Source organism: Somniosus microcephalus, chromosome 3 (assembly GCF_052327205.1).
Source record: "Somniosus microcephalus isolate GS21.2 chromosome 3, FLI_Smic_1.0, whole genome shotgun sequence".
In the NCBI taxonomy this organism is placed as follows: domain Eukaryota; kingdom Metazoa; phylum Chordata; class Chondrichthyes; order Squaliformes; family Somniosidae; genus Somniosus; species Somniosus microcephalus.
The window spans coordinates 91,854,378-91,882,322 of NC_140989.1; the positions used below are offsets into that span (position 1 = coordinate 91,854,378).

Here is a 27,945-nt window from a genome sequence, read left to right on the forward strand (position 1 = left end):
TGGTAATGTGGGCCCTTTAAAAACATGTGGATTATATTGCAAATGAAAATAAGGAAATGGCAGATTTGTTGAATAATTACTTTGTCAGCCTTCGCAGTGAAGGAAGAGGATAATTACAAATTATTTACAGCACAGAAACAGGGCATTCGGCCCAATAGATCCATGCCGGAGTTTATTATCCACACGAGCCTCTATCCACCCTTCTTCATCTAACCCCACCAATATATCCTATTTCTTTCTCCCTCATGTGTTTATCTAACTTCCCCTTGAATGCATCTATGCTATTTGCCTCAACTCCTCCTTGTGGTAGTGAATTCAACATTCTAACCACTCTCTGGGTAAAAGATTTCTCCTGAATTCCCAATTGGATTTATTAGTGGCTATCTTATATTTATGGTCCATAGTTCTGGTCTCACCTGCAAGTAGAAACATCCTCTCTACGTCTACCCTATCAAACCCTTTCATAATCTTAAACACCTCTATCAGGTCACCATTCGCCCTTCTCTTTCCTAGAGAATACAGCACCACTCTGTTCAATCTTTCCTGATCGGTATAATCTCTCTGTTCTGGTATCATTCTAGTAAATGTTTTTGCACCTTCTCCAGTGCCTCTATGTCCTTTTTATAATACGGAGACCAGAACCGTTCACAGTTCTCCCAAGTGTGGTCTAACTAAGGTTCTATACAAGTATAACATAACTTCTCTGCTTTTCAATTCTATCCCTCTAGAAATAAACCCGTGGTTTGTTTGCTTTTTTTATGACCTTATTAACCTGTGCCGCTACTTTGTGATTTGTGTATCTGTACCTCTAGATCCCTCTGTTCCTCTGCCCCGTTTAGACACTTATTTTCCAAAGAGTATGTGACCTCCTTATTTTTCGTACCAAAATGTACTACCCCACACTTCTCTATGTTGAAGTTCATTTGCCAATTACACACCCATTCTGCAAGTTTATTAATGTTTTCCTGTATTTGTTAGTCCTCCTCTGTATTAACTACACCCCCCAATTTGGTGTCATCCGCAAATTTTGAAATTGTACTTCCGATTCCCGAGTCCAAATTGTTTATGTAAATGAACACCAATTCTTGTGGCACACCACTTTCTACCATTTGCCAATCTGAGTAACTACCTTTAACCCCTACGCTCTGTTTCTGTTCTGTAGCCAGCTTGCTATCCATTCTGCTACTTGTCCCCTGATTCCACATGTTCTGACCTTCGTCAGGAGTCTATTATGTGGTACCTTATCGAAGACTTTTAGGAAATCCAAATATATTACGTTTACTACATTACCCTTATTTACCCTTTCTGTTGCTTCTTCCAAGAGTTCAGTAAGGTTGGTCAAGCATGACCATCCCTTTTGGAATCCGTGCTGACTACTCTTTATTATATTTTCAGTTTCTAGATGTTTTTCTATTACATCTTTGAAAGGATTCCATTATCTTTCCTACCACCGACGTTAAGTTAATTGGTCCATAGTTCCCTGGACCTATTCGGTCTCCCTTTTTATATATAGGAATCACATTAGCTGTCTGCTAGTCCTCTGACACTATTCCCTTTTCTAACGAATTTTTAATATGTATTTAATAGTGCCTCTGTTATCTCTTCTTTAATCCGCGCATATTAAAAGTTAGGGAAGAAACGGGCTTTTTCCTCTCTAAGTTTGATTCGTTTATCAATTATCTCTTCCCCTTTCCATCTTAAATGTCTTTATATCTTCTTTGTTCTCTTCTAATGTCATGTCCACCATGTTGGTCTCCCTGGTAAATACCAAAGCAAAGTAATTATTTAATATTTCTGCCATTTCACTGTCATTACCTGTGAGTTTATCGTGTGTATCTCTTAGTGGCCCTATCTTGATTTTTCTTTTGTTATTTATGTGTCTGTAGAATACCGTACTATTTCTTTTTATATTCCTTGATAAATTAATGTTGTAGTTGCTCTTTGCCTTCCTAAGTGTTTTTTGACTTCTTTCCTAACCTTTTCATATTCCCTTTCATCAATCTCTCCTTTGTTGTTATGTACTTAGTGCATGCCTTTTTCTTTAGTTTCAATGTTGTCCTTATTTCTTTATTCATCCATGGTGTGTCATTACTGGCTAGTTTGTTCTTGCCTTTTAGTGGGATACATTTCTCCTGGACTCTCTTGATCACCATTTTAAATGTTTCCCACTACTGTTCTATTTCTATGTTTGTCAGTAAATGTTTCCAGTTTACTTTCCTCGTTCCATTCTCATCCCCATAAAATCAGCTTTTTTCCAATTTATTATTATGGTCTTTGTCTTACTTATGTCCTTCTCAAGCTTTATCTTAAACCTAATTAATATACCTGGCATCCCAGGGAAATTAATAATGAATCAAGGTCTGGAACTCACTAAAATCAACGTAAGCAAGAAAACAGTTTAGAAAAAGTAATGGCACTAAAAGCTGACAAATCTACAAGTTTTCCACCCGAGGGTTTTAAAGGAAGTCGGTGAGGAAATTGCAGATATTCCAGCCATAATCTTCCAAAGTGCTCTCGATTCAGGAATTGTCCCTTTAGATTGGAAAGTTGCAAATGTAACTCCATCATTTAAGAAAGATGAGAGCGACACCAGGAAATTATAGACCTGTTAGTCTAACATCTGTTGTGGGGAAATTATTGGAATCTATAATTAAGGACAATGTGAGCATTTAGGGAAATTTGAGCTAATTAGAGAGAGCAAACATGGATTTGTACTGGGGTAGGTCATATCTAACAAACTTAACCGAATTTTTTAAGGAAGTAATTAAAGTAGTATACAAGAGAATATCTATGGATGTAGTTTATATGGACTTCCAGAAGGTATTTGATAAGGTTCCACATGCTCATGGAATTAAAGGCAAATTATTGACCTGGTTAGGAGATTGGCTAGGTGGTAGAAGACAGAGAGTAGGGATAATGGGTATGTATTTTAATTGGAAGGAAGTGACTAGTGGTGTCCCATAAGAATCTGTGCTGGGGCCTCAACTACTCACTGTATTAATGACTTGGATAACACAATAGAGAGCCATATATCCAAGTTTACCAATGACACAAAGATTGGTGGTTTAGTAAATAGTGTAGACGGGAGCATAAAATTACAAAGAGACATTGATAGATTACATGAGTGGGCAAAGCTGGCAGAAGGATTCAACGCAGGTAAGGTAAGGTCATCAATTTTGGACCAAAAAAGGATAGATCTGAGTATTCTTTAAATGGTGAAATGTTAGGAAGAGTGGAGGTCCAAAGAGATTTCAAATGTCCTTGTTTTCAAATCCCTCCATAGCCTTGCCCCTAATATCTCTGTAACCTCCTCCAGCTCTACAACCCTCTGAGATCTGATTTGATTTGAGGTTTTTAGGATTTTGAAAGGGATTTGCAAGGTAGATAGAAACTTTTTTCCGCTGGTGGGGGAGTCTAGAACAAGAGGACATTGTTATGTTAATTAATAACTAGTCATTTTCATTATGAACAGCTAGCTTGAGCTAGTCACTTTATTCACCACGTGGACTTGTACAGCATCCATCTTGACTACTGCCTTGTGGGTAGCCTAGTGCATTGTGGGTAGCCCACTCTTTTATATACAGCTCCTACATACAGCAACATACAGCTCCAACTAGTGTACCATTCTGGAATGACAGGTTACTGATCATTACATCCCCCTTTCAGGTTAAACAAAATTAACATCAATCAACTTTCAAGAAAAATGATAAAGATGATATCAGTAACACGTTTGTTGTGCTCTATAAACATAAACATTTTCACAACAGTCGACACATTTTCAAAGCTTTACTTTATACTCAAAGATTAAGTCTATCAGGCTTTTTTACTTCACGTGTGGATCTTCTCAGCACAGGTAAATCTGATGTGTTTTCATGAGAGCCTGTATGTGTGTTTGTGTTAGATTGTTCTGGTGGTGATTGACAAGATTCAGTTGTAGCATTGTCATCGATTTGCTCTTGGATAGTTTCTTGTGTTTTTAGGAGGGAACGGCGGTTCCTCCTGAGAATCTGTCCTCCCTCAGTTCTAACAGTGTATGACCTTGGTCCTACTTCCTCAAGAACTGTAGCTTTTCTGTTCCATGCATCTGGATCCTCAATCCTGACAACATCATCCCTTGTCAATGGTTTCAGAGTTTTCGATGACTTGTCATAGTATGATTTCTGTTTCAGCTTTAACAGTTGAAGTCTCTGTCTCAGTTCCTTACTCTGCTTTTCTTTTGCACAGCAGGGTAGCGTGGTACGCAACTTGTGACCCATTAGGAGTTCAGCAGGTGAAGAACCACAGTCTAAAGGTGAGGCTCGGTAGCTCAGCAGGGCGAGATAAGGATCAGACTTGCTTTCTTCAGTAGCTGTTTGAGAACTTGAACACCTTTCTCTGCCTTACCATTCGACTGAGCGTACAAAGGACTGGATGTGATGTGCTGAAAGTCATACTGTGCTGCAAACTGTTGCCACTCCTTACAGTTGAAGCACGGACCATTGTCGCTAACGGCAATCCTGGGAATTCCATGTCTGGCGAAGGTGGATTTAACATGCATTATAACACTGCTTGCTGATGTGCTTGAGATCAGTGCCATCTCAGGATAGTTAGAATAGTAGTCAATCACTATTAGATAGTCTTTACCATTCAAATGAAAGAGGTCCATACCAACTTTTTGCCATGGTGCTGTTGGTAAGTCAGCTACTATCATTGGTTCCTTTGCTTGTTTGTTTTGGTGTTTCTGACATGTCTCACATTTGCCTATCATGTTCTCAATGTCCTTATTTATGCCAGGCCAATAAACAGTGTCTCTTGCTCTCCTTTTGCATTTTTCAATTCCGAGGTGTCCCTCATGAATCCATTTGAGCATGTCTTGATGTAGAGCCTGTGGAATGACTATTCTGTTCTGTTTTAGTAATAGTCCACTTGCGACACTCAACTCTGACCTGATGTGCAAGTACTTTGGACAGGAACCTTTTGGCCAACCATGATGAATGTTCTCTATTACTGTTTGTAACACTGTGTCTTTTACTGTTTCTTCTGCTATTTGCTTTGATTTTGTGTCTGACACGGGCAGCGCAGCAGTGACCATACTCACATGAACATCCACGTCTTCTTCAGTAGAGCTCACATGACTCATTGTGGGTACTCGGGATAGTGCATCTGCTAACACTATGTGTTTGCCTGGTGTGTAGATCAGTTCAAAGCCATATCTTTGCAGCTTCATCATGAGTCGTTGAATCCTTGGAGACATCTCATTCAGGTTTTTTTTTATGATGGCAACCAGTGGGCAGTGGTCTGTCTCAACTGTGAAGGTGGGAAGTCCATATATGTAGCCATGGAACTTTTCTAGTCCAACTACCAAGCCTAGACATCCCTTTTCAATCTGGGCTTATCGACACTCAGAATCAGTCATAGACCTGGAGGCATAGGCAACAGGCTTCCAATCTTCACCCTCTGCATGCAGCAAGACCGCGCCTAGGCCATCTTTTGATGCGTCTGTTGACACTTTGATTCTCTTTGTTGGGTCAAAGAAGGTGAGTACAGGTGTGGTTGTCAGCACTGTTTTGAGGTTCATCCACTCTTGTTCATGTCTTTCTGTCCATGCGAACTCATTTGCTTTATGTAGCAGGTCTCGCAGACAGGCTGTCTTGGCTGACAAGTTAGGAATGAACTTTCCAATGAAGTTTATCATCCCCATGATGCGTAGCACTTCTTTTTTGTCAGTGGGTCGGGGCATGTTGTGTATGGCGTTTACTTTTTCCATATCTGGCTCTATTCCTTTACCAGATAGATTATCTCCTAGGAAAGTGACTTCCTGGACGCCAAACTGACACTTGGCTTTGTTGAGCTTCAGTCCATTCCGGCGTATGCTCTGTAGCACTTTAGTCAGTCTCTCATTGTGTTCTTTCAGTGTGGAGCCCCAGATGATGATGTCATCAACATAGACCCGAACTCCTTCCAGACCTTCAATTATGTGTTCCATCGCTCTATGAAAGATTTCAGATGCAGATATTATCCCGAAAGGCATTCTGAGGAAACAATACCTGCCAAATGGTGTGTTGAAGGTACAGTATTTGGTGCTCTCTTCATCCAGTTTTAGTTGCCAAAATCCTTGTGAGGCATCGAGCTTTGTGAAGTATCTGGCACCTGACATTTCACTGGTGATTTCTTCTCGCTTGGGAATCTGGTAGTGTTCACGTTTTATGTTTGCATTTAAGTCCTTTGGATCCATGCATATTCTTAGCTCATTGTTCTTTTTCTTTACACATACCATGGAGTTAACCCAGTCTGTTGGCTCTTCGACTTTCCTGATGACTCCTAGTGTGGTCATTCTGTCCAGTTCTTTCTTGAGCCAGTCATGCAGGGGTGCTGGAACTCTCCGTGGAGCATGTACCACTGGCTGAGCATCCTCCTTTAGCTGGATCTTGTAAGTGAATGGTAGAACTCAAAATCCTTTGAACACATCCTGGAAATTACTCACTACAGAATCCACCGAGCCATCTGGTCTGCTTATGGCACAGTTTATACGGTAGACTCTCTTGACCAGTTCTAAGTCCTCACAAGCTTTGTCACCCAGAAGTGAATCAAGTCCTTCAGCCACAACAGAAAACATGAATGATGCACTTTGTCTTTGACTGTCACTTTAAGTCTGCATAAACCTAAGCTATCCATTATAGTTCTTCAGTAGTACTGACTTTTTCTGTATTTTGGGCTTTTCTTTCATATTCTTAATGTCACTCATGCTGATTAAGTTTGCTTTTGCCCCAGTGTCTAGTTTCAATGTAACTAATGCTCCATTTACCTGCAGTGACATTATCCATTTGTCCTCTTTTACAGCATTAACTTTATGTTCAGCATTGTCCATTCCTGAGGGCTGCACATTTTCTGTATCCTTTTTGATATTGTCACATGACACCATTCCTACAGAAAATGTCTCACTTAAATCAGTGTCCTCAATCACATTGACTTGGACTTGTTGCCCTTTCTTAGTTTTTACTTTTGAAAAGCATTGTTTGGCAAAGTGATTCTTTCCATGACATTTTGTGCACATTTTTCCAAATGCTGGGCATTGTCGTGACTGGTGTTTGTAACCACGGCGTTTACAATTTAAAATTCCATCCTCCGATTGCTTTGCATTTCTGTTCTGCCCATGTTTCTTCCCCTTGTAGGACACAGCACCGACAGCAGCACTATCACTTACTACAATTGCATTATTATTATTTTCACTGAAAGTCTTCGCGTGCTTTTGAGCTAGCTCACTGGCTTGGCATATTTTCACAGCATTTTCCAATGTTGGTTTGGTTTCTCTCAACAGACGTTCCCTGACTTTTTTTATCATGAATACCAAACACAATCTGGTCACGAATCATGGATGATTTCAGTTCAGAGAAATTACATGTCTGTGCTTTCAGTTTCAGATCGGTCACAAAGCTATCAAAAGTCTCATTTTGCTGCTGTGTCCATGAATGGAACACGTACCTCTCATAGGTTTCGTTCTTTTTGGGAGAACAATGTGTATCAAATTTCTTTAGCACATCTTCCATCTTTTCTCTGTCCTCCTCTTGATCAAATACAAACATATTAAATACCTCTATAGCCTGTGGGCCTGCAACCGTGAGCAGTAATGCTATTTTCCTTGTGTCTGGCATCGTACCGAACCCGATGGCAGTAATGTAGAGTTCGAATTGTTGTTTGAAAGTCCGCCAATTGCAGTCGACATTCCCCATGAGTTTCAAACCCTCCGGTGGCTTCAAATCTCCATGTCGCGTTTCACAATATTCAGCAGATTTTACCAATCCTGGTACCATGTTATGTTCATTAATAACTAGTCGTTTTCATTATGAACAGCTAGCTTGAGCTAGTCACTTTATTCACCATGTGGACTTGTACAGCATCCATCTTGACTACCGCCTTGTGGGTAGCCTAGTGCATCATGGGTAGCCCACTCTTATATATACAGCTCCAACATACAGCTCCAACTAGTGTACCATTCTAGAATGACAGGTTACTGATCATTACAGACATAACCTTAAAATCAGAGTCAGGCCATTCAAGAGAGAAGTTAGGAAACACTTCTTCATGCAAAGGGTGGTAGAAGTGTGGAACTCACTCCCACAAAAAGCAGTAGATGCTAGCTCAATTAATAATTTTAAATCTGAGATCGATAGCCAAGGGTATAAGTGGATATGGAACCAAGTGGGTGGATGGAGTTTGGATACAGATCAGCCATGGCAGAACAGGCTTGAGGGGCTGAATGGCTTATTCCTGTTCCTATAATAAATGAACCTCTATGCTGGAAGAGGAGGTATAAAGCTGGTTAAAATGTGAGACTGCCGAATCATTCATTCATAGCTATTATTAGAAGCTTATTGGGTAGTGCTTTGAAATTCAAAGTGACAGCACTTTAGTGTGGATTAATGTCTGCCTACTAGTTAATCTAATTGTGTTGATTTAATCTATCTGCTAATATATAAACAAGAAAAAATAAAATTAAGTCCAGTTATAACTTCTCTTTGATTTCATCAATGTGTGAATTTGTTTCTATAGTTTCAGCATGTCCTGGACAAGAGAGATTGTCCTAAAAACAAAATGTGAACTCTAACTATAATATGTACAAGATCAGGGTTCTTGATTGCATGAGTATTTGCATTTTTAACACGAACTTTATACAGCCAAAGAATAAAGTTAGCACAACAACAAAAAAATCTATTGGATGAAAGTATCCTGTCTGCTAAAACTTTGTTGTACACCTATGTTTTTAGATACTCTATTTGCCTCTTTTCCTATACCTATAGGGACCTTTCCTCTGTCTGGAGATAGGACCCACATCATTCAAAATTGACCTTTGAGCTGCTCAAAACTAGCTAAACTTTATAGCCAATCAAGGTTCATAGTGTAAGGATTGCTATGGCCTTGTAGAGTGCATGGTCAAATTCTGACCAGGTAACTTGTCGTTGCTACTCCAAGGGGTAAAAAGGAATACATGTTCTGTGGAATCTTCAAGGTTTGAATCCCTAAAATTCATGCAGAAAGCTTTACAGCTTAAATGTAACTCGAGATGTTTTCCCAGTTTAGGTTCGATCTGTCAGACTGAAATGGATTCCTTAATCATTTAAAACATCTTGGAGTAAGGCTTAATGCTCCATTTTGTTATTAGTGATGCAATTTAAGTTTACTGGAATAATACAAAGCAGAAATACATAAGATTGCAGTGCATTGAAATCTGTACTGCTCACTGATTACCATAGAGTTTGGGCTTTTGTGTTGTCTTTTCATTTTGAACACTGAACAAAGTTAATAGGTTGGAGAACAATTTATTGAAATTGTAGTTGTGATAAACTGATAAGACTTTGTGATTTTTTTTCAATGATGTTGTAGGAATGTCTAGGTCCTATCCAAAATGACGTCATCACGTTTTTCCCGCCGGTGGGGATCACGTGATGAATGGCGTGACGTCATTGCGTTTACCTGCGCTATTAAAGTGATTGAGCTCTGTACATGTAAACAGTGAAAACAAAGATACAGACTCAGGCTGCAGCTAACATATTATTAAAGGGAATTATATACAACTGATCGGAGTCCCTTAGTGGCTCCGCCACATGCGCCCCCCCAGAATTGTCTTTAATAGCAAAAGTAAAACGGCGAGGAGGCCTGACAAGCCTGTCAGATCGACTTCTGTAGCCTTGAAGTGGAAGCTGATGGATGGCGGGCGAGCTGGCGGACGGTTGCGTTTGATCTGGCACGGCGACTGTGGGCGGTCGGCCACGTTTCGGCAGTTGTGCGATCTCGACTGGGCGGTCAAGGTCCAAGTGAGCCGGCTTCAACCGGTCAACCAAAATGTGGTCCGGTTTACCACCGATATCGACTGAAAAAGTTTTGTCTCCCGGCTCTATCACGCAGAAAGGACCAGTGTAAGGGGGTTTGAGCAGATCCCGATGCGCGTCGTGGTGGGTAAACACATAGTCGGCGTTCTTCAGCTCAGCTGGGACGTGGGAGCTCTGCAAGCCGTGATGTGACGTAGGCACTGGAGCGAAACTTCTGGCCGCCTCCTGCTGGCTGATGAGCTGCTGGGATGCGGATCATGGCTCTGTTGGAGTCGGAAGGAAATCTCCTGGTACACGTAGCGGCTGGCCATATACGGGCTCCGCCGAGGACGATTGAAGAGCTTCTTTAGGCACCGTACAAAGACCCAAAAGGACCCATGGAAGCCTGTCCACCCAGCCCGCGCCTTGAAGGCTGGCTTGCAGTGCGGCTTTGAGCGACCTGTGGAATCGTTCGCACAGGCTGTTCGCCTGTGGATGGTAGGCAGTGGTGTGATGTAGCTTGACACTGAGCCCCTGAGCCACAGCGTTCCAGAGCTCAGAAGAAAACTGCGGCCCACGATCAGACGAGATGTCCGCCGGTACCCCGAAACGGGCAACCCAAGAGGAGATGAATGCCCTGGCGATGTCTGCGGAAGTGGTGGATGACAAAGGAACCGCCTCCGGCCATCGAGTACTGCGGTCCACCATTGTAAGAAGATGAGTAAACCCGTGCGAAGGCGGAAGTGGCCCCACATGCACATGATCAAACCTACGTTCCGGAATAGCGAAAGTGGCCAATGAAGCCTTGACGTGACGCTGCACCTTGGCCTTTCGGCAGACCACGCAGGTGTTGGCCCAGTCGCGAACATCCATGTGCATGCCCCGCCACACGAATTTGGATGACATCAGCCATTGCGAGGCCTTCATGCCAGGGTGCGACAGCCCGTGTATGGCGTCAAAAACTTTTCGGCGCCAGGCGACCGGCACGATAGGGCGAGGATCTCCTACGGAGACGTCGCAAAGTAGCGTAGTGCCCACGGCATGGAATTTGACGTCGGCCGCTTGGAGGCTAGAGGGTTTGGTTCTGTAAAATTGGACTTCCGGATCCGAGGCTTGATCCGCAGCCATGAGGGCATAGTCGATGCCGAGCTGGACTGCATGAACGGTCGCGCGGGAGAGGCAATCCGCCACCAGGTTGTCTTTACCGGACATATGCTGAATGTCCGTGGTGAATTCGGAGATAAACGTCAACTGACGTTGCTGCCGAACTGACCACGGTTCGGCGGTCTTGGCCATAGCGAACGTTAGTGGCTTATGGTCCACAAAAGCCATGAACGGACGCCCCTCTAGCAAGAACCGGAAATGGCGGATGGCAAGAAAAAGGGCCAGTCGAACGTGCTGTGTACTTCCATTCGTTTCGCCGTAGTTGATGGCTGAAAAACGCCAGCAGTTGCCACGTCTCATGCACCCACTGTTCCTGCACTGCGCCGATGGCGTAGTCCGACGCATCGGTGGTAAGGGCGATGGTGGCACCTGGCAGCGGGTGTGCCAGCATGGTTGCGTTGGCTAAGGCGCCTTTTGTGTCAACGAACGCCCGGTCCATGTCGACCGTCCAGCTAATCGGATCCTTGCCGGACTTGCTCTTGAGGGCCTCGTACAGGGGTTGCATGAGCAGAGCTGCATTAGGGACGAACCAGTGATAAAAATTTACCATCCCTAGGAACTCCTGCAGGGCCTGGATGGTCTGCGGGCGCGGGAACGAAGTAACTGCCTCCACCTTCGTTTGCAGGGGAATTGCGCCGTCCGATGTGATGCGATGGCCTAAGAAATCAATCTGCTGCAGGCCGAACTGGCACTTGGCCGGGTTGATGATCAAGCCGTGTAGACGGAGGCGTCTAAAGAGGGTGCGCAAATGGCAGATGTGCTCCTCTTTATTAGGGCTGGCGATGAGAATGTCGTCGAGGCAGACGATTAGAAACTTGAGGTCCCGAAGCACGGAGTCCATCAAGCGCTGGAAAGCCTGTGCAGCGTTCTTCAATCCAAACGGCATCCGCAGAAATTCAAACAGGCCGAAAGGGGTGATGACTGCAGTTTTCGGGACGTCTTGCGGGTGTACGGGGACCTGGTGGTAGCCACGGACAAGGTCGACTTCTGAAAAAATGGTATTTCCCGCCAAATGGGCCGAGAAATCCTGAATATGAGGGATCGGGTACCGATCAGGAGTAGTGGCATCGTTCAGGCGTCGGTAGTCGCTGCAAGGCCGCCATCAGCCGCCAGGTTTCGGAACAATGTGGAGAGGCGAAGACCAGGGACTATTCGACCGGCGAATAATCCCTAGCCGCTCCATCGTGTCGAACTCCGCTTTCGCAGTCGCGAGCTTGCCAGATTCGAGGCGCTGGGCCCGTGCGTAGACTGGGGAGCCAGTAGTGGTGATGTGATGTTCAACACCATGTTTCGTGGCCGTGGAAGAGAAAGTGGGTCTGGTCAGGTCTGGGAACTCTCCGAGGAGGCGAGTGAAGTCATCCGGAGGTGGAAACGCGCAGGAGACAGTGCGCGCCACGGTGTTACCGCGGTGGCTTGGGATGGAGTGAAAAGTGGCCGCCTTGATCAACCGGCGATGCCATACATCCACCAGGAGGCCGTTGGCGCACAAAAAATCCGCCCCGAGGATGGCTTGAGAGACTTTGGCCGTGATGAAATCCCAGTAAAACCGCTGGCCGCCGAAGCACACCTGGACCCGCCGGCTTCCGAAAGTCCGAATGGCCCCATTAGCCACCTGGAGGGGCCGTGCCCCCCCAGCTTGTAGATCAAGATTTGACGCGGGTAGGATGCTACACTGCGCCCCAGTGTCGCAGAGGAAACGTCGACCAGATAGGGAGTCGTTGATGAAGAGGAGTTTTCCCAAATTGCCGATTGCCATCGCAGCCCCAGGGCGCTCGTTATAACCGGTCCTCTTTCGACAGGGTGGCTGCTGTTTTTTTTGAGCGAAAAGCTGCAGGGAGGGCGGCAGCATCTTGCTTTTGCGCCAAAACAGGCGTGGTAGAAGCACAACCCCGCAGGTTGAGGGGCTGGAGCGGCGTCTGTGGGGGATGGGCGCCTCGTGGCAGTGCAGTACTGCTGTGTCACTGCGAAGATCTTGTCCGCATTGGCAGCCAGCTCTGCGCAGTCTGTGACTTCCGACCTGGCTAGGGCAGCCTGAACTTGCTCCGGTAGCTGGCTGAGGAATAGCTCCCTGAAGAGGAAGCATTCCGGTTCGGAGCCCAGGAGCGTGAGCATTTGGCTCATGAGCTCGGACGGCTTGGAGTCCCCGAGGCCGGGCATATTGAGCAGCCAGCTGGCGCGCTCCGACTTCGTGAGCCCGAAGACCTGTAACAACCGCGCCTTTATCGTTTCATACTTGCGATCTTCTGGTAGATTACCAAGCAGGCCGATGATCCGCGAGGCTGTGGCGCTGTCGAGGGCAGAGACCACGTGATAGTAACGGGTCTGATCCGCAACGACGTTCTGGATTGCGAACTGGGCTTCAGCCTGGATGAACCACGCGGCTGGCTGTTGCTCCCAGAACTGTGGTAGCTTCAAAGCAACGGCGTTCGATTCCATGTTCAGTAACTTCTGCAAAAACCGTTCGCGAAAGTCGGGGTCACCAATGTAGGAATGTCTAGTTCCTATCCAAAAGACTGAGGTCCACTCAGGCAATCAAATAAACAAGGTTTAATGAAAGCTAACAGAGTTTAATGGATAACTACAGGAGAACATCGAATATAGGTCGTCAGTTCGGAGGCTCCACGAGGACTGCTTGGGCGGTCCCGTGGCTGACATCATCACGTCATCACGTTTTTCCCGCCGCTGGGGGATCACGTTTACATGTACAGAGCAGTGATTGCGCTCTGTACATGTAAACAGTGAAAACAAAGATACAGACTCCGGCTGTAGCTAACATATTATTAAAGGGAATTATATACAACTGATCGGAGTCCCTTAGTGGCTCCGCCACAATGTCATATTTTCTTACATGGGAAATTCCATTAAAACCTTTTAATAACTGCTATAAATGTAGATGTTCTAAATGTTTGAGATACAGATCAAAACAACCTACACCTAAAAATATGTAAAATCACCAGCTCTGACAAGCTGTCTGCTGACTAAGGGTTAGCCAGTATCAAAACTTCCTATAGTTTGGCATGAATCCCCACTAAATTAACAATCGCAGAGGTCCCAGGTGCAGTAGAAGTTGAGCTTGGAGTTAGGGTCAATTGTTAGGATGGAGTAGAGAGAGGTTTATTTTGAATTTGTCCGTGCTGAACCTTACCGATAGGTGCTTAATGGTGATATTGGATAACCACAGTGGAAAAATGCTTACTTTTCAGCAATGACGAGCTCCAATATTTTTAAATTGTACACCTGTATTACTTGTGTATAGATGGAAAATAATCAGAACCCACTCTTTATTTCCATATAGCAGCTCTAAAGTGTACTTTATTATTTGTGCCTATTTTGGTAATAAAATTTTAAGCAGAAATTAATACTTTGCACTATTTTACAAAATGATATTCTGCATGCACGTAAAACTAATAACTTGGTACTACAGAATAGATGAGAAATACATATAAAATAATGAGACACTTGTTTATAGTGACTGGCAAAGTCAAATTCCATTTTTACTGCAGAATTTTAAAGAAAGCACTTGCATTTATATAACGCCGCTCACATCCTCATGCCCCATAATGCTTTACAGCCAATGAATTACTTTTAAAGTGTAGTCACTGTTGCAATGTAGGGAAATGCAGCAGCCATTTTGTGCACAGCAAAGTCCCACAAACAGCAATGAAATAAATATCCAAATAATCTTTTATTGATATTGGTTCAGGGATAAATATTCTCCAGGACTCCTCCTCTTCGAATAGTGCAATGGGATATTTTATGTCCACCTGAGAAAGCGGATGGGGCTTGATTAAATGTCTGATCTGAAAGACAGCAGCTCCAACAGTGCAGCACTCCCTCAGCGCCAGCATACATCATAGCCCAGATTTTGTGGTCAGCGGCAAAGGAACGGCGCTCGCGTTCACCTCACTGACAGCTGCCCACAAAGTTTTCTCTGGCTTTAGAGTGGAAACTTGTTCTAATCTGGCGCCCGATTCAGCGCGATGCCCTCTACAGGGGAACTGTGGCGTCTGTGAGCAGGTCAAGAAACAGCGAGGCTCTTCAACCAATCAATCAGATGGAAGAACCCTGGGCGGCCAGGTGTCCCGGGCCTCAGAACCCGGCAGCTAAAGGAAAGCGAAAACTGCTGCATCCAGGAGGTAGGTGCCTTTCCATTCACTTGGTAAGAAGAGATGTGAAAAAAATTAATGAAGTCTTTATTGTTTTGTATAGGTAATCTAAGAACATAAGAAATAGGAGCAGGAGTAGGCCATTCGGCCCTTCGAGCTTGCTCCGCCATTCAATGAAATCACGGCTGATCTGCCTCAACTCCATTCACCGGCCTTATCGCCATATCCCTTGATGCCCTTACTAGTCAGAAATCTATCGACTTCTGTTTTGAATATACCCAATGACTGAGCCTCCACAGCCCTCTGGGTGGAGAATTCCAAAGATTCACCACCCTCTGTGTGAAGAAATGTCTTCTCATCTCAGTCCTGAATGGCCTACCCTTTATCTTGAGGCTGTGGCCCCTGGTTCTAGACTCCCCCAGCCAAGGGAAACATTCTCCCAGCATTCATCCTATCAAGCCCTGTAATAATTTTGTATGCATCAATGAGATCCCCTCTCATTCTTCTGAATTCAAGAGAATACAGGCCTAGTTTACGCAATCTCTTCTCATACGACAGTCCCGCCATCCCAGGAATCAATCTCGTGAACCTTCGTTGCACTACCTCTATGGCAAGTACGTCCTTCCTTAGGTAAGGAGACCAAAATTGTACACAGTACTCCAGGTGTGGTCTCACCAAGGCCCTATATAATTGGAGTAAGACTTCTTTACACCCGTACTCAAATCCTCTTGTAATAAAGGCCAGCATACCATTTGCCTTCCTAATGGCTTGCTGCACCTGCACATTCACTTTCAGTGACTCATGTACAAGGACACCCAGGTCCCTTTGAGCGTCTGCATTCCCCCAATCTTTCACCATTTAGGAAATACTCTGCCTTTCTGTTTTTTCTATCGAAGTGGATAACTTCACATTTATCCACATTATATTCCATCTGCCATGTTCTCGCCCACTCACTGAGCCTGTCGCGATCCCCTTGAAGCCTCTTCACATCCTCTTCACAACTGACACTGCTACCTAGCTTTGTATCATCAGCAAATTTGGAAATGTTACATTTAGTCCCCTCATCCAAATCATTGATATAGATTGTGAATAGCTGGGGCCCAAGCACCGATCCTTGCGGTACCCCACTAGTCACAGCCTGCCATCCTGAAAAAGACCCATTTATCCCTACTCTTTGTTTTCTGTCTGTCAACCAATTCTCAATCCATATTACCCCCAATTCCATGTACCCTAAGTTTGTTCACCAGCCTCTTGTGTGGGACCTTATCGAAGGCCTTCTGAAAATCCAAATACACCACATCTACCGGTTCCCCTTTGTCTACTCCACTACATCCTCAAAGAACTCCAATAGGTTTGTCAAACAGGATTTCCCTTTCATAAATCCATGTTGACTCTGCCCAATCTTAGTTTCTAAGTGCCCAGTTATTGCATCCTTTATAATAGATTCCAGCATTTTTCCAACTACAGGAAACTCTCTGGTATCCAGCACCGACGTGTTGCCGGTTGATTAAAAATTCCGGATGACAGGTTCGAGGCTCTTACTCCCTATGAGGACGGGAACGGGGACTGCAGGGAGGATGAGCAACCTGGCCACAGCACCGTGGAACGAGGGGCCATTCAAGTGGGGGGAGTAAAAAGAAATGTTGTAGTGGTAGGGGATAGTATCATAAGGGGGATAGGGTTCTTTGCAGCCAAGAGCGAGAGTCCCGAAGGTTGTGTTGCCTGCCCGGTGCCAGGGTTAAGGACATCTCCTCTGGGCTGGAGAGAAACTTGGAGTGGGAGGGGGAGGATCCAGTTGTCGTGGCCCATGTTGGTACCAATGACATAGATAGGACAAGGAAAGAGGTTCTGCTGAGGGAGTATGAGCAGCTAGGGGCCAAATTAAAAAGCAGAACCACAAGGGTAATAATCTCTGGACTACTACCTGAGCCACGAGCAAATTTGGCTAGGGTAAGTAAAATCAGAGAGTTAAATGCGTGGCTCAAAGACTGGTGTGGGAGAAATGGGTTTTGCTTCTTGGGACACTGGCACCAGTACTGGGACAGGAGAGAGCTGTTCCGTTGGGACGGACTTCACTTGGCCAGTGCTGGGACTAGAATCCTGGCGAATCGAATAACTAGGGCTGTAGAGAGGGCTTTAAACTAATTAGTGGGGGGGAGGTTTCAAGAGAGCGAAAAATAAAAATGTCAGCAGAGAAGGCAATAGAGCAAAGTAGCAGTGGGGAAATTAAAAACCAGAGCGTGTCAGGAAGGGACAGAATATATAAAGATAAAAGGTAAAGTAGTAAAGGGGGTAAAAGCAGGAATAAATTGTCACAAAACATATTTAAAAGTTCTTTATCTGAATGCACGCAGCATTCGTAACAAAATAGACGAGTTGACGGTACAAATAACTACACATGGGTATGATCTGGTGGCCATTACAGAAACATGGCTGCGAGGTGACCATGACTGGGAACTAAACACCCAGGGGTATTTGACTATTAGGAAGGACAGACAGGAAGGAAAGGGAGGTGGGGTGGCTATGATAATAAAGGATGGAATCACTGCAATAGTGAGAAATGATATTGGGTCAAAGGATCAGGATAGTGAAACAGTTTGGGTGGAGATAAGGAATAATAAGGGGAAAAAGTCACTAGTGGGCGTAGTCTATAGGCCTCCTAACAGTTGCAACTCTATTGGTCGGAGTATAAATCAGGAAATAGTTGGGGCTTGTAATAAGGGAACAGCTATAATCATGGGAGATTTTAACTTTCATATTGACTGGACAAATCAAATTGGGCAGGGCAGCCTTGAGGAAGAGTTCATAGAGTGCATTAGGGATGGGTTCCTTGAGCAGTATGCTACTGAACCAACCAGGGGGCAGGCAATCTTAGATCTGGTCCTGTGTAATGAGACAGGATTAATAAAAAATGTCCTAGTAAAGGATCCCCTTGGAATGAGTGACCATAACATGGTTGAATTCCAAATTCAGTTGGAGGGTGAGAGAGTTGGATCTCAAACCAGCGTACTAAGCTTAAATAAAGGAGACTATGAAGGTATGAGAGTAAAGTGGACTGGGAAAATAGATTAAGGTGTAAGACGGTGCATGAGCAGTGGTGTACATTCAAGGAGATATTTCACAACTTTCAAGAAAAATATATTCCACCGAGGAAAAAGGGGCGTAAAAGAAAAGACAGCCATCCGTGGCTAAGTAAAGTAATAAAGGACAGTATCCGACTGAAAACAAGGGCATATAAAGTAGCCAAATCTAGTGGGAGGATAGAAGATTGGGAAGCATTTAAAAGCCAGCAAAGAATAACTAAAAGATTAATTAAGAAAGGGAAGATAGATTATGAAAGTAAACTAGCAAAAAATATAAAAACAGATAGCAAGAGTTTCTACAGTTATATAAAAAGAAAAAGGGTGGCTAAAGTGAATGTTGGTCCCTTAGAGGACGAGACCGGGAAATTAGTAGTGGGGAACATGGAGATGGCAAATATGCTGAACAAATATTTTGCATCAGTCTTTACAGTAGAGGACACTAAAAATATCCCAACACTGGACAAACAGGGGGCTATGGGGGGGGGGGGGGGGAGGGAGGAGCTAAACACGATTAAAATCACTAAGGAGATGGTACTCGGTAAGATAATGGGACTTAAGGCGAATAAATCCCCTGGACCTGATGGCTTACATCCTAGGGTCTTGAGAGAAGTAGCGGTAGGGATTGCGGATGCATTGGTGGTAATTTTCCAAAACTCCCTGGATTCAGGAAAGGTCCCAGCAGATTGGAAAACTGCTAATGTAACGCCCTTATTTAAAAAGGGAGGTAGACAAAAGGCTGGAAACTATAGACCAGTTAGCCTAACATCTGTGGTTGGTAAAATGTTGGAGTCCATTATTAAGGAAGCAGTAACAGGACATTTGGATAAGCATAATTTAATCAGACAGAGTCAGCATGGTTTTATGAAGGGGAAGTCATGTTTGACAAATTTGCTCGAATTCTTTGAGGACGTAACAGGGTGGATAAAGGGGAACCAGTGGATGTGGTGTATTTGGACTTCCAAAAGGCATTTGACAAGGTGCCACACAAAAGATTACTGCACAAGATAAAAAAATCACAGGCATGGGTGGAAGATTGGCTATCTAACAGAAAACAGAGAGTGGGGATAAATGGTTCATTCTCGGGTTGGCAATCAGTAACTAGTGGTGTGCCGCAGGGGTCAGTGCTGGGACCCCAACTCTTTACAATCTATATTAATGATTTGGAGGAGGGGACCAAGTGCAACGTATCCAAGTTTGCCGACGATACAAAGATGGGAGGGAAAGCAGTCAGTGAGGAGGACATAAAAAACCTGCAAAAGGACATAGACAGGCTAAGTGAGCGGGCAGAAATTTGGCAGATGGAATATAATGTTGGAAAGTGTGAGGTTATGCACTTTGGCAGAAAAAATCAAAGAGCAAGTTATTATCTAAATGGAGAGAAACTGCAAAGTGCTACAGTACAAAGCGATCTGAGGGTCCTGGTGCATGAAACACAGAAGGTTAGTATGCAGGTACAGCAGGTGATCAGGAAGGCCAATGGAATCTTGGCTTTTATTGCAAGGGGGATGGAGTATAAAAGCAGGGAAGTCTTGCTTCAGTTATACAGGGTACTGGTGAGGCCACACCTGCAATACTGCGTACAATTTTGGTTTCCATATTTAAGAAAAGATATACTTGCTTTCGAGGCAGTTCAGAGAAGGTTCACTCGGTTTATTCCGGAGATGAGGGGGTTGACTTATGAGGAAAGGTTGAGTAGGTTGGGCCTCTACTCATTGGAATTCAGAAGAATGAGAGGCGATCTTATTGAAACATAAGATTGTGAGGGGGCTTGATCGGGTGGATACGGGGAGGATGTTTCCACTGATGGGTGAGACCAGAACTAGGGGGCATAATCTTAGAATAAGGGGCTGCCGTTTCAAAACTGAGATGAGGAGAAACTTCTTCACTCAGAGGGTGGTGAATCTATGGAATTTGCTAACGTACTGATCTCACCCCTTATTAACAGCGCTGCGCCACCTCCTTTTCGTCTGTCCTTCCTAAATGTTGAGTACCCTGGAATATTCAGTTCACAGCTGTAATGGCAATGGCAATCATATCCAATTACTTCTATTACTGCCATTAATTCATCCACCTTGTTGCGAATGCTACGTGCATTTAGATAAAGTGCCTTCAACTTTGCCTGTTTAATATTTTTCTGCACTTTGACCCTCTTTACTGTTGGCCTTTGTTTCTGCTCCCTACTAGTTTTGCTGACTACTTTTCTAACTTGCACTTCCAGCTTTGTTTCTCAACGTTCTGGGCCCACACTTAGGTTCCCAGCCCCCTGACAAACTAATTTAAATCCTTCCCAACAGCACTAGCAAGCCCCCCTGCGAGGATATTGGTCCCGGTTCTGCCGAGGTGTAATCCGTCCAGCTTGTACAGGTCCCACCTTCCCCAGAATCCATCCCAATGCCTCAGGAATTTAAATCCCTCCCTCCTACACCATCTCTCCAGCCATGCATTCATCTGGTCTATTCTCCTATATCTGCTCTCGCTAGCACGTGGCACTGGGAGTAAGCCTGAGATTACTACCTTTGAGGTCCTGCTTTTTAATTTATTTCCAAGCTCCCTATGTTCTGCTTGCAGGATCTTGTCCCTCTTTCTACCTATGTCGTTGGTACCGATATGGACCACGACCTCTGGCTGTTCACCCTCCCCCTTCAGAATGTCCTGCAGCCGCTCAGTGACATCCTTGACCCTGGCACCAGGGAGGCAACATACCATCCTGGAGTCACGTCTGCGGCCACAGAAACGTCTATCTATTCCCCTTACGATAGAATCCCCTATCACTATTGCTCTCCTGCTCTTTTTCCTCCTCTCCTGTGCAGTTGAGCCACTCGTAGTGCCACGGACTTGGCTCTTCCTGTATTCCCCTGAGAAACCATCTCCCCCAACAGTATCCAAAACAGAAAATCTGTTGGAGAGGGAGATGGACCCAGGGGACTCCTGCACTACCTTCCTAGTTCTATTACTCTGCCTGGCGGTCACCCATTTCCTGTCTGCCTGTGCACTCTTTACCTGCGGTGTGACCACCTCGTTAAACGGGCTATCCACGTAGATCTCAGCCTCGCGGATGCTCCACAGTGACTCCAACCGCAACTCAAGATCCAAAACGCGGATTTCGAGTAACTGCAGCTGGAGACACTTCCTGCACACGTGTTCGTCCTGGACACTGAAAGTGTCCCTGACTTCCCACACAGCACTGGAGGAGCACTCCACGCTGCCCTGCCATGTCCTACCCTTAATTTACTCCCTTTACTTCCTCTAAATTAAAGATTATTAAATACACTAAGGACCTTACTTCACTTTACACACTACTTACTCTAAACTAGAGACCTTACTTTTACTTTAACGACAGGACTGTAGAAATACTCACCAGGTCCTACTTGCCAATCAGCTCCTTCCCTGGTTATGACGTCACTTTAGCGGTTTTGCAGTTGTTGTTGTTTGACTGTTCCCACTCTCGGACTCTTTCCTTGGTGTAAAGAACCAATTCCTACAGGGTGAAAAGTTAGGAAAAGCAACGGCGAAGCAAGGAAGCTCCTCCTTCCACTCCTCACCTAACTCACTCACTCATCCAACTCCAGCACTCTGTTCAAATCGCACTGCGAAGCCTGTTTTTAATCGGCCCTGAAACAAAGGAGCTGGCTGAGCCCTGCTACAGGAAAACCAGTTTAATCTAGTTTCCCTAATTAACTGCCTTCAGCTGCTCTGAATTGTAGGCCTTTTATATCCCTGCTTATGGCTGGGAAATTTAGATTTTAAACAGTAACATTAAATGTGAAACAAACAAAATTTAGATTTTTTAGAAAACAGTTAAGACTCCCTCACCTACCCAACTCCAGCACTCTGTTCAAACCGCACTTAGTGCAAATTGCACTGCAAAGCCTGTTTTTATAGGCCCTGAAACAAAGGAGCTGGCTGAGCGCTACTACAGGAAAACTAATCTTAGACTTTCTGAACTACTTCTTATTCCAATGGCAAGAGGTCTCTGCACTCACTTATTTAGGCCACTGGAGTTTCATTGGACCTTTTGTCCTGCCAAATAGTATAGGTAAAATGGGTACTCACGGGCTCATAGTTCCTGTATAAGTCATATACCTGCTCATAACACAAATTGTATTATTTAAAGGAAAATCAGGTAATTTTAACTGTGTGCTTCATAAGGAAACAACAGGTTAAAACAATAACAAAAATATTGAAGGGTCATGACCCACATTGAAAATACCCTCTTTAATTCAAAAATGACATGTTTATATAACACATCATATCTCTCAGAAACATCTCAAAGTACTTCATATAAATTACTTTGAAGTACAGAGACTGTTGTTATGTCGGGAAACACAGCCATTTTGCACATAGCAAGATATTATAAACAGCAATGAGATGAATCACCATTTCATTTGTTTTTCGTTGAGGGAAGAATGTTGGCCAGGACACAGGGCAAACTCGCTGCTCTTCTTCAAATAGTGCACAAGATCTTTAATATCCACTTGGACTTCAGTTTAACATTTCAGGGATCATTTTATCAAATCGTAGTCCCAGCCGAGAGAACAATTCTGTAAAATGTTCCCCTTCCTCTAAAGAACAGCGTCTTCAACTCCCTCTGGTTTTAGGTTAGATCCTGCACTCAAGTCCTAGAGTGGGGCTGGAAATCTCAATTTCCAATTGAACCAAGTTGAGCTTGCTTTATTACTTGTTTATCTTGTCTACATTTAGAATGGTAAATTCAGAAAGGCCATTGAAGGAAGACAGGATAAGTATGTTGGAACATACTTCAAGAAGTGGTGCAATGGGCAGTACATTAGCCTTTCACCCCTAGGACCTGGGTTTAAATACACATCAGCTTTTCTCTGCTGACTCCGAGGCCTACGTGAAATGAGTTTGGACAGTGCCCACAGTACATGACTGCCACTACTTGGCAAGCTCACCCAGAGGCCATAGAATGGTTGAGTTGGGAAATGGAAAAATATTTATGCTTATGCAGTAGGTTAAGAGTGAAGCAAGTTGTTGGGGCAAAGCAGAAGGAATTGTACTCTGCTTCTAACCCTGCTGAAACTAAAATTGAAAATCTTCCATTTCTTACCATGAACACCCTTCAGACTGATTAGCACAATATTCACACAAAGCAAGTAGAAAGTACTGCAGTATATTCTATTCTAAAAAATTTTACATCTTTATGGCTCTAGGGGATGCACTGATAATGATGATCACAACAATTCTTTAAAATGCTGTAACAATGGTAGAACTTGGGCTCATGCCTGCAAATCCCACAAGTGCGTTCTCATTGAGAAATGTGCTAAGCAGAGGAACAGGGTGGAAGAGAAAAGTTGGAAGACGAATCTCTCCTAACCAGTCTTACAAACCTTTGTGTGCCCAGTCGGTCAGTGGCAGGGCCAAAGGCCCAGGAGAACGTTGTCCTCCTGCCCTCTCAGCTGAGGAAAGATGCATGGTGTTAGGAGATTAGGAGACCTGAAAAAACTAAGAGGAAAAATGCAAAATAATTTAAACAAGGAAAAAGTAATGCATGATAAGTATCACAGTATAAGATTGGAGATGTCACCTGCAAACACCCAGTAACAAAACAAATCCTCAATGTTACCCACAGTAATTGGTGACAGATAGGTTGCCATTGACAGACTTGGAGGATGTTATATGGGAGCCAACACAATGTGAAAGTGACGTGGATTGTTTAATGCTTATTCTGGGAGCAAAATCTGGAAACCTATTCCATTTCTCAATACTGACCTGCTGCAACTTTACAAGCACAAAACACACGTCAAAAATGATACAAAAGATTTAAAGAATAATTAGTTAACTTCTATCTTAGTGAAGTCAACTTATTACCAACCTCGTAATAAATTATCCACCAAAAGAGATGTGAAATTAACTTTATTTCAAAACAGAATTCAATTAAACAAGGTATGGTGACTGCTACATATGCAATTTTGTTTTAGTTTCAAGAAATGAAAATAAAATAATTGCAAAAAATCACAACTTTATTGAAGAAATAAGTTGACATGATTAGAGCTGTGCAGTATTTCAGAAACAGTGATGCAACTACAAAAGCCAGACTCTTAGTTGCCACAGCAGTTATTATCATTGCTGAGCTCTATTCGACATTACTTCTTACAAATAACGTACCTTTTAAACAATCCACACATTCCTGCATTGGGATTTATTAAAATCAAGCATTTAATTTTGCCAAAAAATGTTATGTAAATATAGGCTATGGCGAGAGGGATGAAAAGTTCATGCCTTTCTAATGTTCAATCTATTGATGATTATAGAATATTCAGGTGAGAAAAAAACATAACAGCTGACACACTTCACACACAGAATCACAGAAACCCCACAGTGCAGATAGAGGCCATTTCGGCCCATCGAGCCTGCACCGACACATATCCCACCCTATCCCCGTAACCCCACGTATTTAATCCCCCTAACACTAAGGGTCAATTTATCATAGCCAATCAACCTAACCCGCACATCTTTGGACTGTGGGAGGAAACTGGAGCACCTGGAGAAAACCCACGCAAACACGGGGAGAATGTGCAAACTCCACACAGACAGTCACCCGAAGCCGGATTCGAACCCGGGTCCCTGCCGCTGTGAGGCAACAGTGCTAACCACTATGCCACCGGGCACGGTGGGCTGAATGGCCTACTTCTGTGCCGTATTATTCTATGATTATAACCTGTTGTTAAACTGATGGGACCGGTATTTGCTTCATGGAAGTATTATCACACTCCTGCACAAAATCTGGTATTTTTGCCGTATGGTAATGCATGGCAATGTGTGATTTGGCAAATCCACAGGTAGAATTCACTGGCTGCAAACTGTTTGGGGTGCTTGCTTCCTGGGAAGGGCTGCTGTTGTAAATACTGTAGTAAGGCTCAATCCTTGTGTTGATAGGTGTCGAGTTACTTTGTGCATAATGCTGGTGGCCAACAGACATTTTGGGACTTAACACACTGTCCCTTGAGTGACTGGGTCCACAAGCCTGGTCCACCAACTTTCTCTGTGGTTTAGGAGACAACACATAAGCTGAATTTGTTTCATGATGAGACGATTTATTTCTGTTCACATCCAGGCTCCCTTTGCCTACTGCTCGTAACCTAGTCGTCTTATGCTTGCAACACAAGCAGCCAAGAGCCACATACTGTGTACACCAGAGAATTCTCTTCCTGAGTCCAGCACTGTTACGTGAATATATAAATGGATTTAATCCTGATTTAAAGAATATTAATGTGAATCCACACAGCTTAAACTGATTTAAAATAAAACTGCTCTGTGGTGTCAAAACATCTTGTATGAGGGAGATTCCCAATGGCAGGCAGCAAACTAATACTGAGAACACAATGACAACACATGTCACCACAGCCTTTGAATCTTTTGTGCCAGAAAGATTCACTGAAGACACAAGTTGCAACCTGTTTGCAGAAGTCTGGACATGGGTAAGTTTTTTGGTGTAGGCATGTGTTTGCACATGCTGGAGTTTGTTGTAATTCTGATTTCGGTAAAGGGGCTGCATTACAGGTTGTACACGATCAATCCCTGTGCTCATGAGGGCCTTGGGTCTTGATGTATCAACAGTAATGATAGCACATTTCCTCACTTGTGCATTTTTCCTCAGTACATGGGCTATCATCACATAGGAGACTGACACAATGCCCACACACAAGGCAAAATCTATAACATATAGATAGAGTATGACTTTACCATCTCCATTAATGCATCCAAAGAGGGGCACACATACTCTGGATCTCTCAGGGTATGTCCTGAGGGTAGCCAGGGTGGCTAGGGTAAAACTTATGGTCCACAGACTGATGGTTAGGATAAGAGTACAGGGAAAAGAAGCAGTTGTGTTGGGTTGCTGGCCCAGCACCATGCGCAGACGATGGAGTGCTATAACTGCCACAGATTTCAGGGACATTATTATGAATCCAGCACTGGTGAGGTGAAAGGTGAAGCAGAAAGCCTCAGAGACATTGCTATCTGAATCAAAAAATAAAATGAAAGCAAACATGGGTGCTGTCACACAACAGATGAATAGATCACAAAATGAAAGGTTCAGGATCATAAAGTCAAAGTTAGTCCGGAATTTCCTAAATGCTGGATCGAAGAAGGACAAGACGACAATCACGTTGCCATATGTTCCTAAACAGAATATAAATACCAGTAGGAGAGTGCATGTGGAGAGCGTGGCCATGTGGATGAGCTCCTGGAGATCTCCCACGGTTACATTACCACTGATCCAGGCATAAGAGGTGTTAATTACATTTGGAAAGCTCTGGTCTGCTGAAGGCCATGTTCTTTGTGTCAGATTCATCTTTCCAACCGAGTGTCTGGAGAACCAGCTTCTAAAAACGCCAAGATGGGTTTTCATTGAATATCAGTTGTCTTCCCTGTGACACCTACATACAATCACAGTTCATAGGTTGGAATCATTGAATGCAGTGTTTTGGGATTTGCACTTAATCTGGGTAACAGGAAAACCAGATCCTCCCCCCCCCCGCCAACAAATATTCCATATGGGGTTCTCATACCTTGTGTGTGTGGGGGGGGGGGGTCCCATCCTCTAAATGCCTCCACCCACTGAAAGGTTACATTGTGAATCAATTGTGCCCAAGTGATGGAAACCAAGAATTCAAAATGTGATTTTCTCAGGTTACTGCTCAAGAGCTAGAGTTTGTTGAGCCGGGGGAAACTCCCCTCCCTCATTCCCTAAAAAACCTTCCAATATTTTACACCGACCAGACCCTCACACTTAAATGTGTCGCCGTTTGAACCGAGGTGCAGATTGTACAACAAAAGGCTTTTGGCCGTGTTAACACCGACAGCTGATTCCCCGGAGAAAGATTCCGTCACACCGCCTTACCTTGTCCCGCTGGCCGAGTGTGCGGCAGCTCTCGCTGGCGGAGAATGTCGCCCAGTCCCGGCTCCGGCTGGGATGGTCTTCAGCCAAACTCACCCGGCCCGGCCCGGCCCGCCTTCACTGCTCGGCACCCCGGCGGCTTCAGGGATTCCCGCAACGCTGCACCAAAAATGAGCGGAGACACCACAGAGGGGCGCCGATCTCCGCTACTGAGAAATAGATGTGTAAATTCGGAGATAACTTGGCCAAAGTTTAATTTTCAAAAAAAAACATTCGGGTCGACAATAACCCTCTCCATTTCCAATCGTTACATGTCTAAAGTCGAAGGGTCTTTAATCTGTTGAAGCGCCGGCCCGGCCCATCCGATGTTGATTCCTGGAAAGCAGAGAATACGCCAGAATTTGGAGACTCGCCGAGTGGGGCGCACCAAAGCGGCCAAACACTGAGGCGTGCAGTCGGAGCGGAGCAAAGCTCACCCTCCCCGCCTGCCCCTCCTCAAAAGACCGGGAGCACGTTAACAAATATCCATCTGACAAAAGAGTCCTCGTTATTTTACAGCTGAACCGCCTGGAGCTGCCGCTCGCAGAGCTCCTCCAGCCAGCGCCAAGCGCCCGCCTCCCCTTCTCATCGCCAGGAAATCTCCGCCGGCCAGCGGCCGCCCGGAGCCGGCCAAACCATTAATATTCACACACTGTGCAGCAACGGAGGCAAATCGCCATGGGAACCAGAGCCCACACTGCAATCATTTATACTTGAAGCGGCTGCCAGAAAAAAACCCACCAGGAAGGAAAAAGGGGGTCGACAAAGAGGGATGTGACAATATTCGTATCGGCACCGTTTCTAATAGACATGTAGAAATAATAAATAGCACAATGCTTAGGGAATAAAGGTTAGGAGCAGAACTTGTAAAATATATTTAAAATGAAGCGCGTCTGATTTTTTATCAC

At 44.3% G+C, this 27,945-nt stretch overlaps 1 protein-coding gene across 3 annotated transcripts; it reads right to left on the minus strand.

The window, feature by feature from the left end:
- Positions 1-13,481: 13,481 nt before the first annotated feature.
- Positions 13,482-27,701, minus strand: gpr75 (G protein-coupled receptor 75). 3 transcript variants are annotated; one of them, XR_015077508.1, is made up of 4 exons: positions 27,002-27,699; positions 23,487-23,601; positions 21,497-21,616; positions 13,482-15,104 (listed from the first exon to the last, which is right to left on the minus strand). XR_015077508.1 is itself a non-coding variant. In XM_085981333.1 (2 exons), exon 2 carries the CDS (start codon positions 26,507-26,509, stop codon positions 24,824-24,826), a length of 1,686 nt encoding a protein of 561 aa, XP_085837459.1. In that variant the 5' UTR covers positions 26,510-26,537; positions 27,002-27,697; the 3' UTR covers positions 23,996-24,823. The 3 variants fall into 3 exon arrangements, 1 of the variants encoding a protein (XP_085837459.1); XR_015077507.1 differs by having other exon boundaries at positions 21,497-23,601; positions 27,002-27,701; XM_085981333.1 differs by lacking the exons at positions 13,482-15,104; positions 21,497-21,616; positions 23,487-23,601 and adding an exon at positions 23,996-26,537 and having other exon boundaries at positions 27,002-27,697.
- Positions 27,702-27,945: the final 244 nt, after the last annotated feature.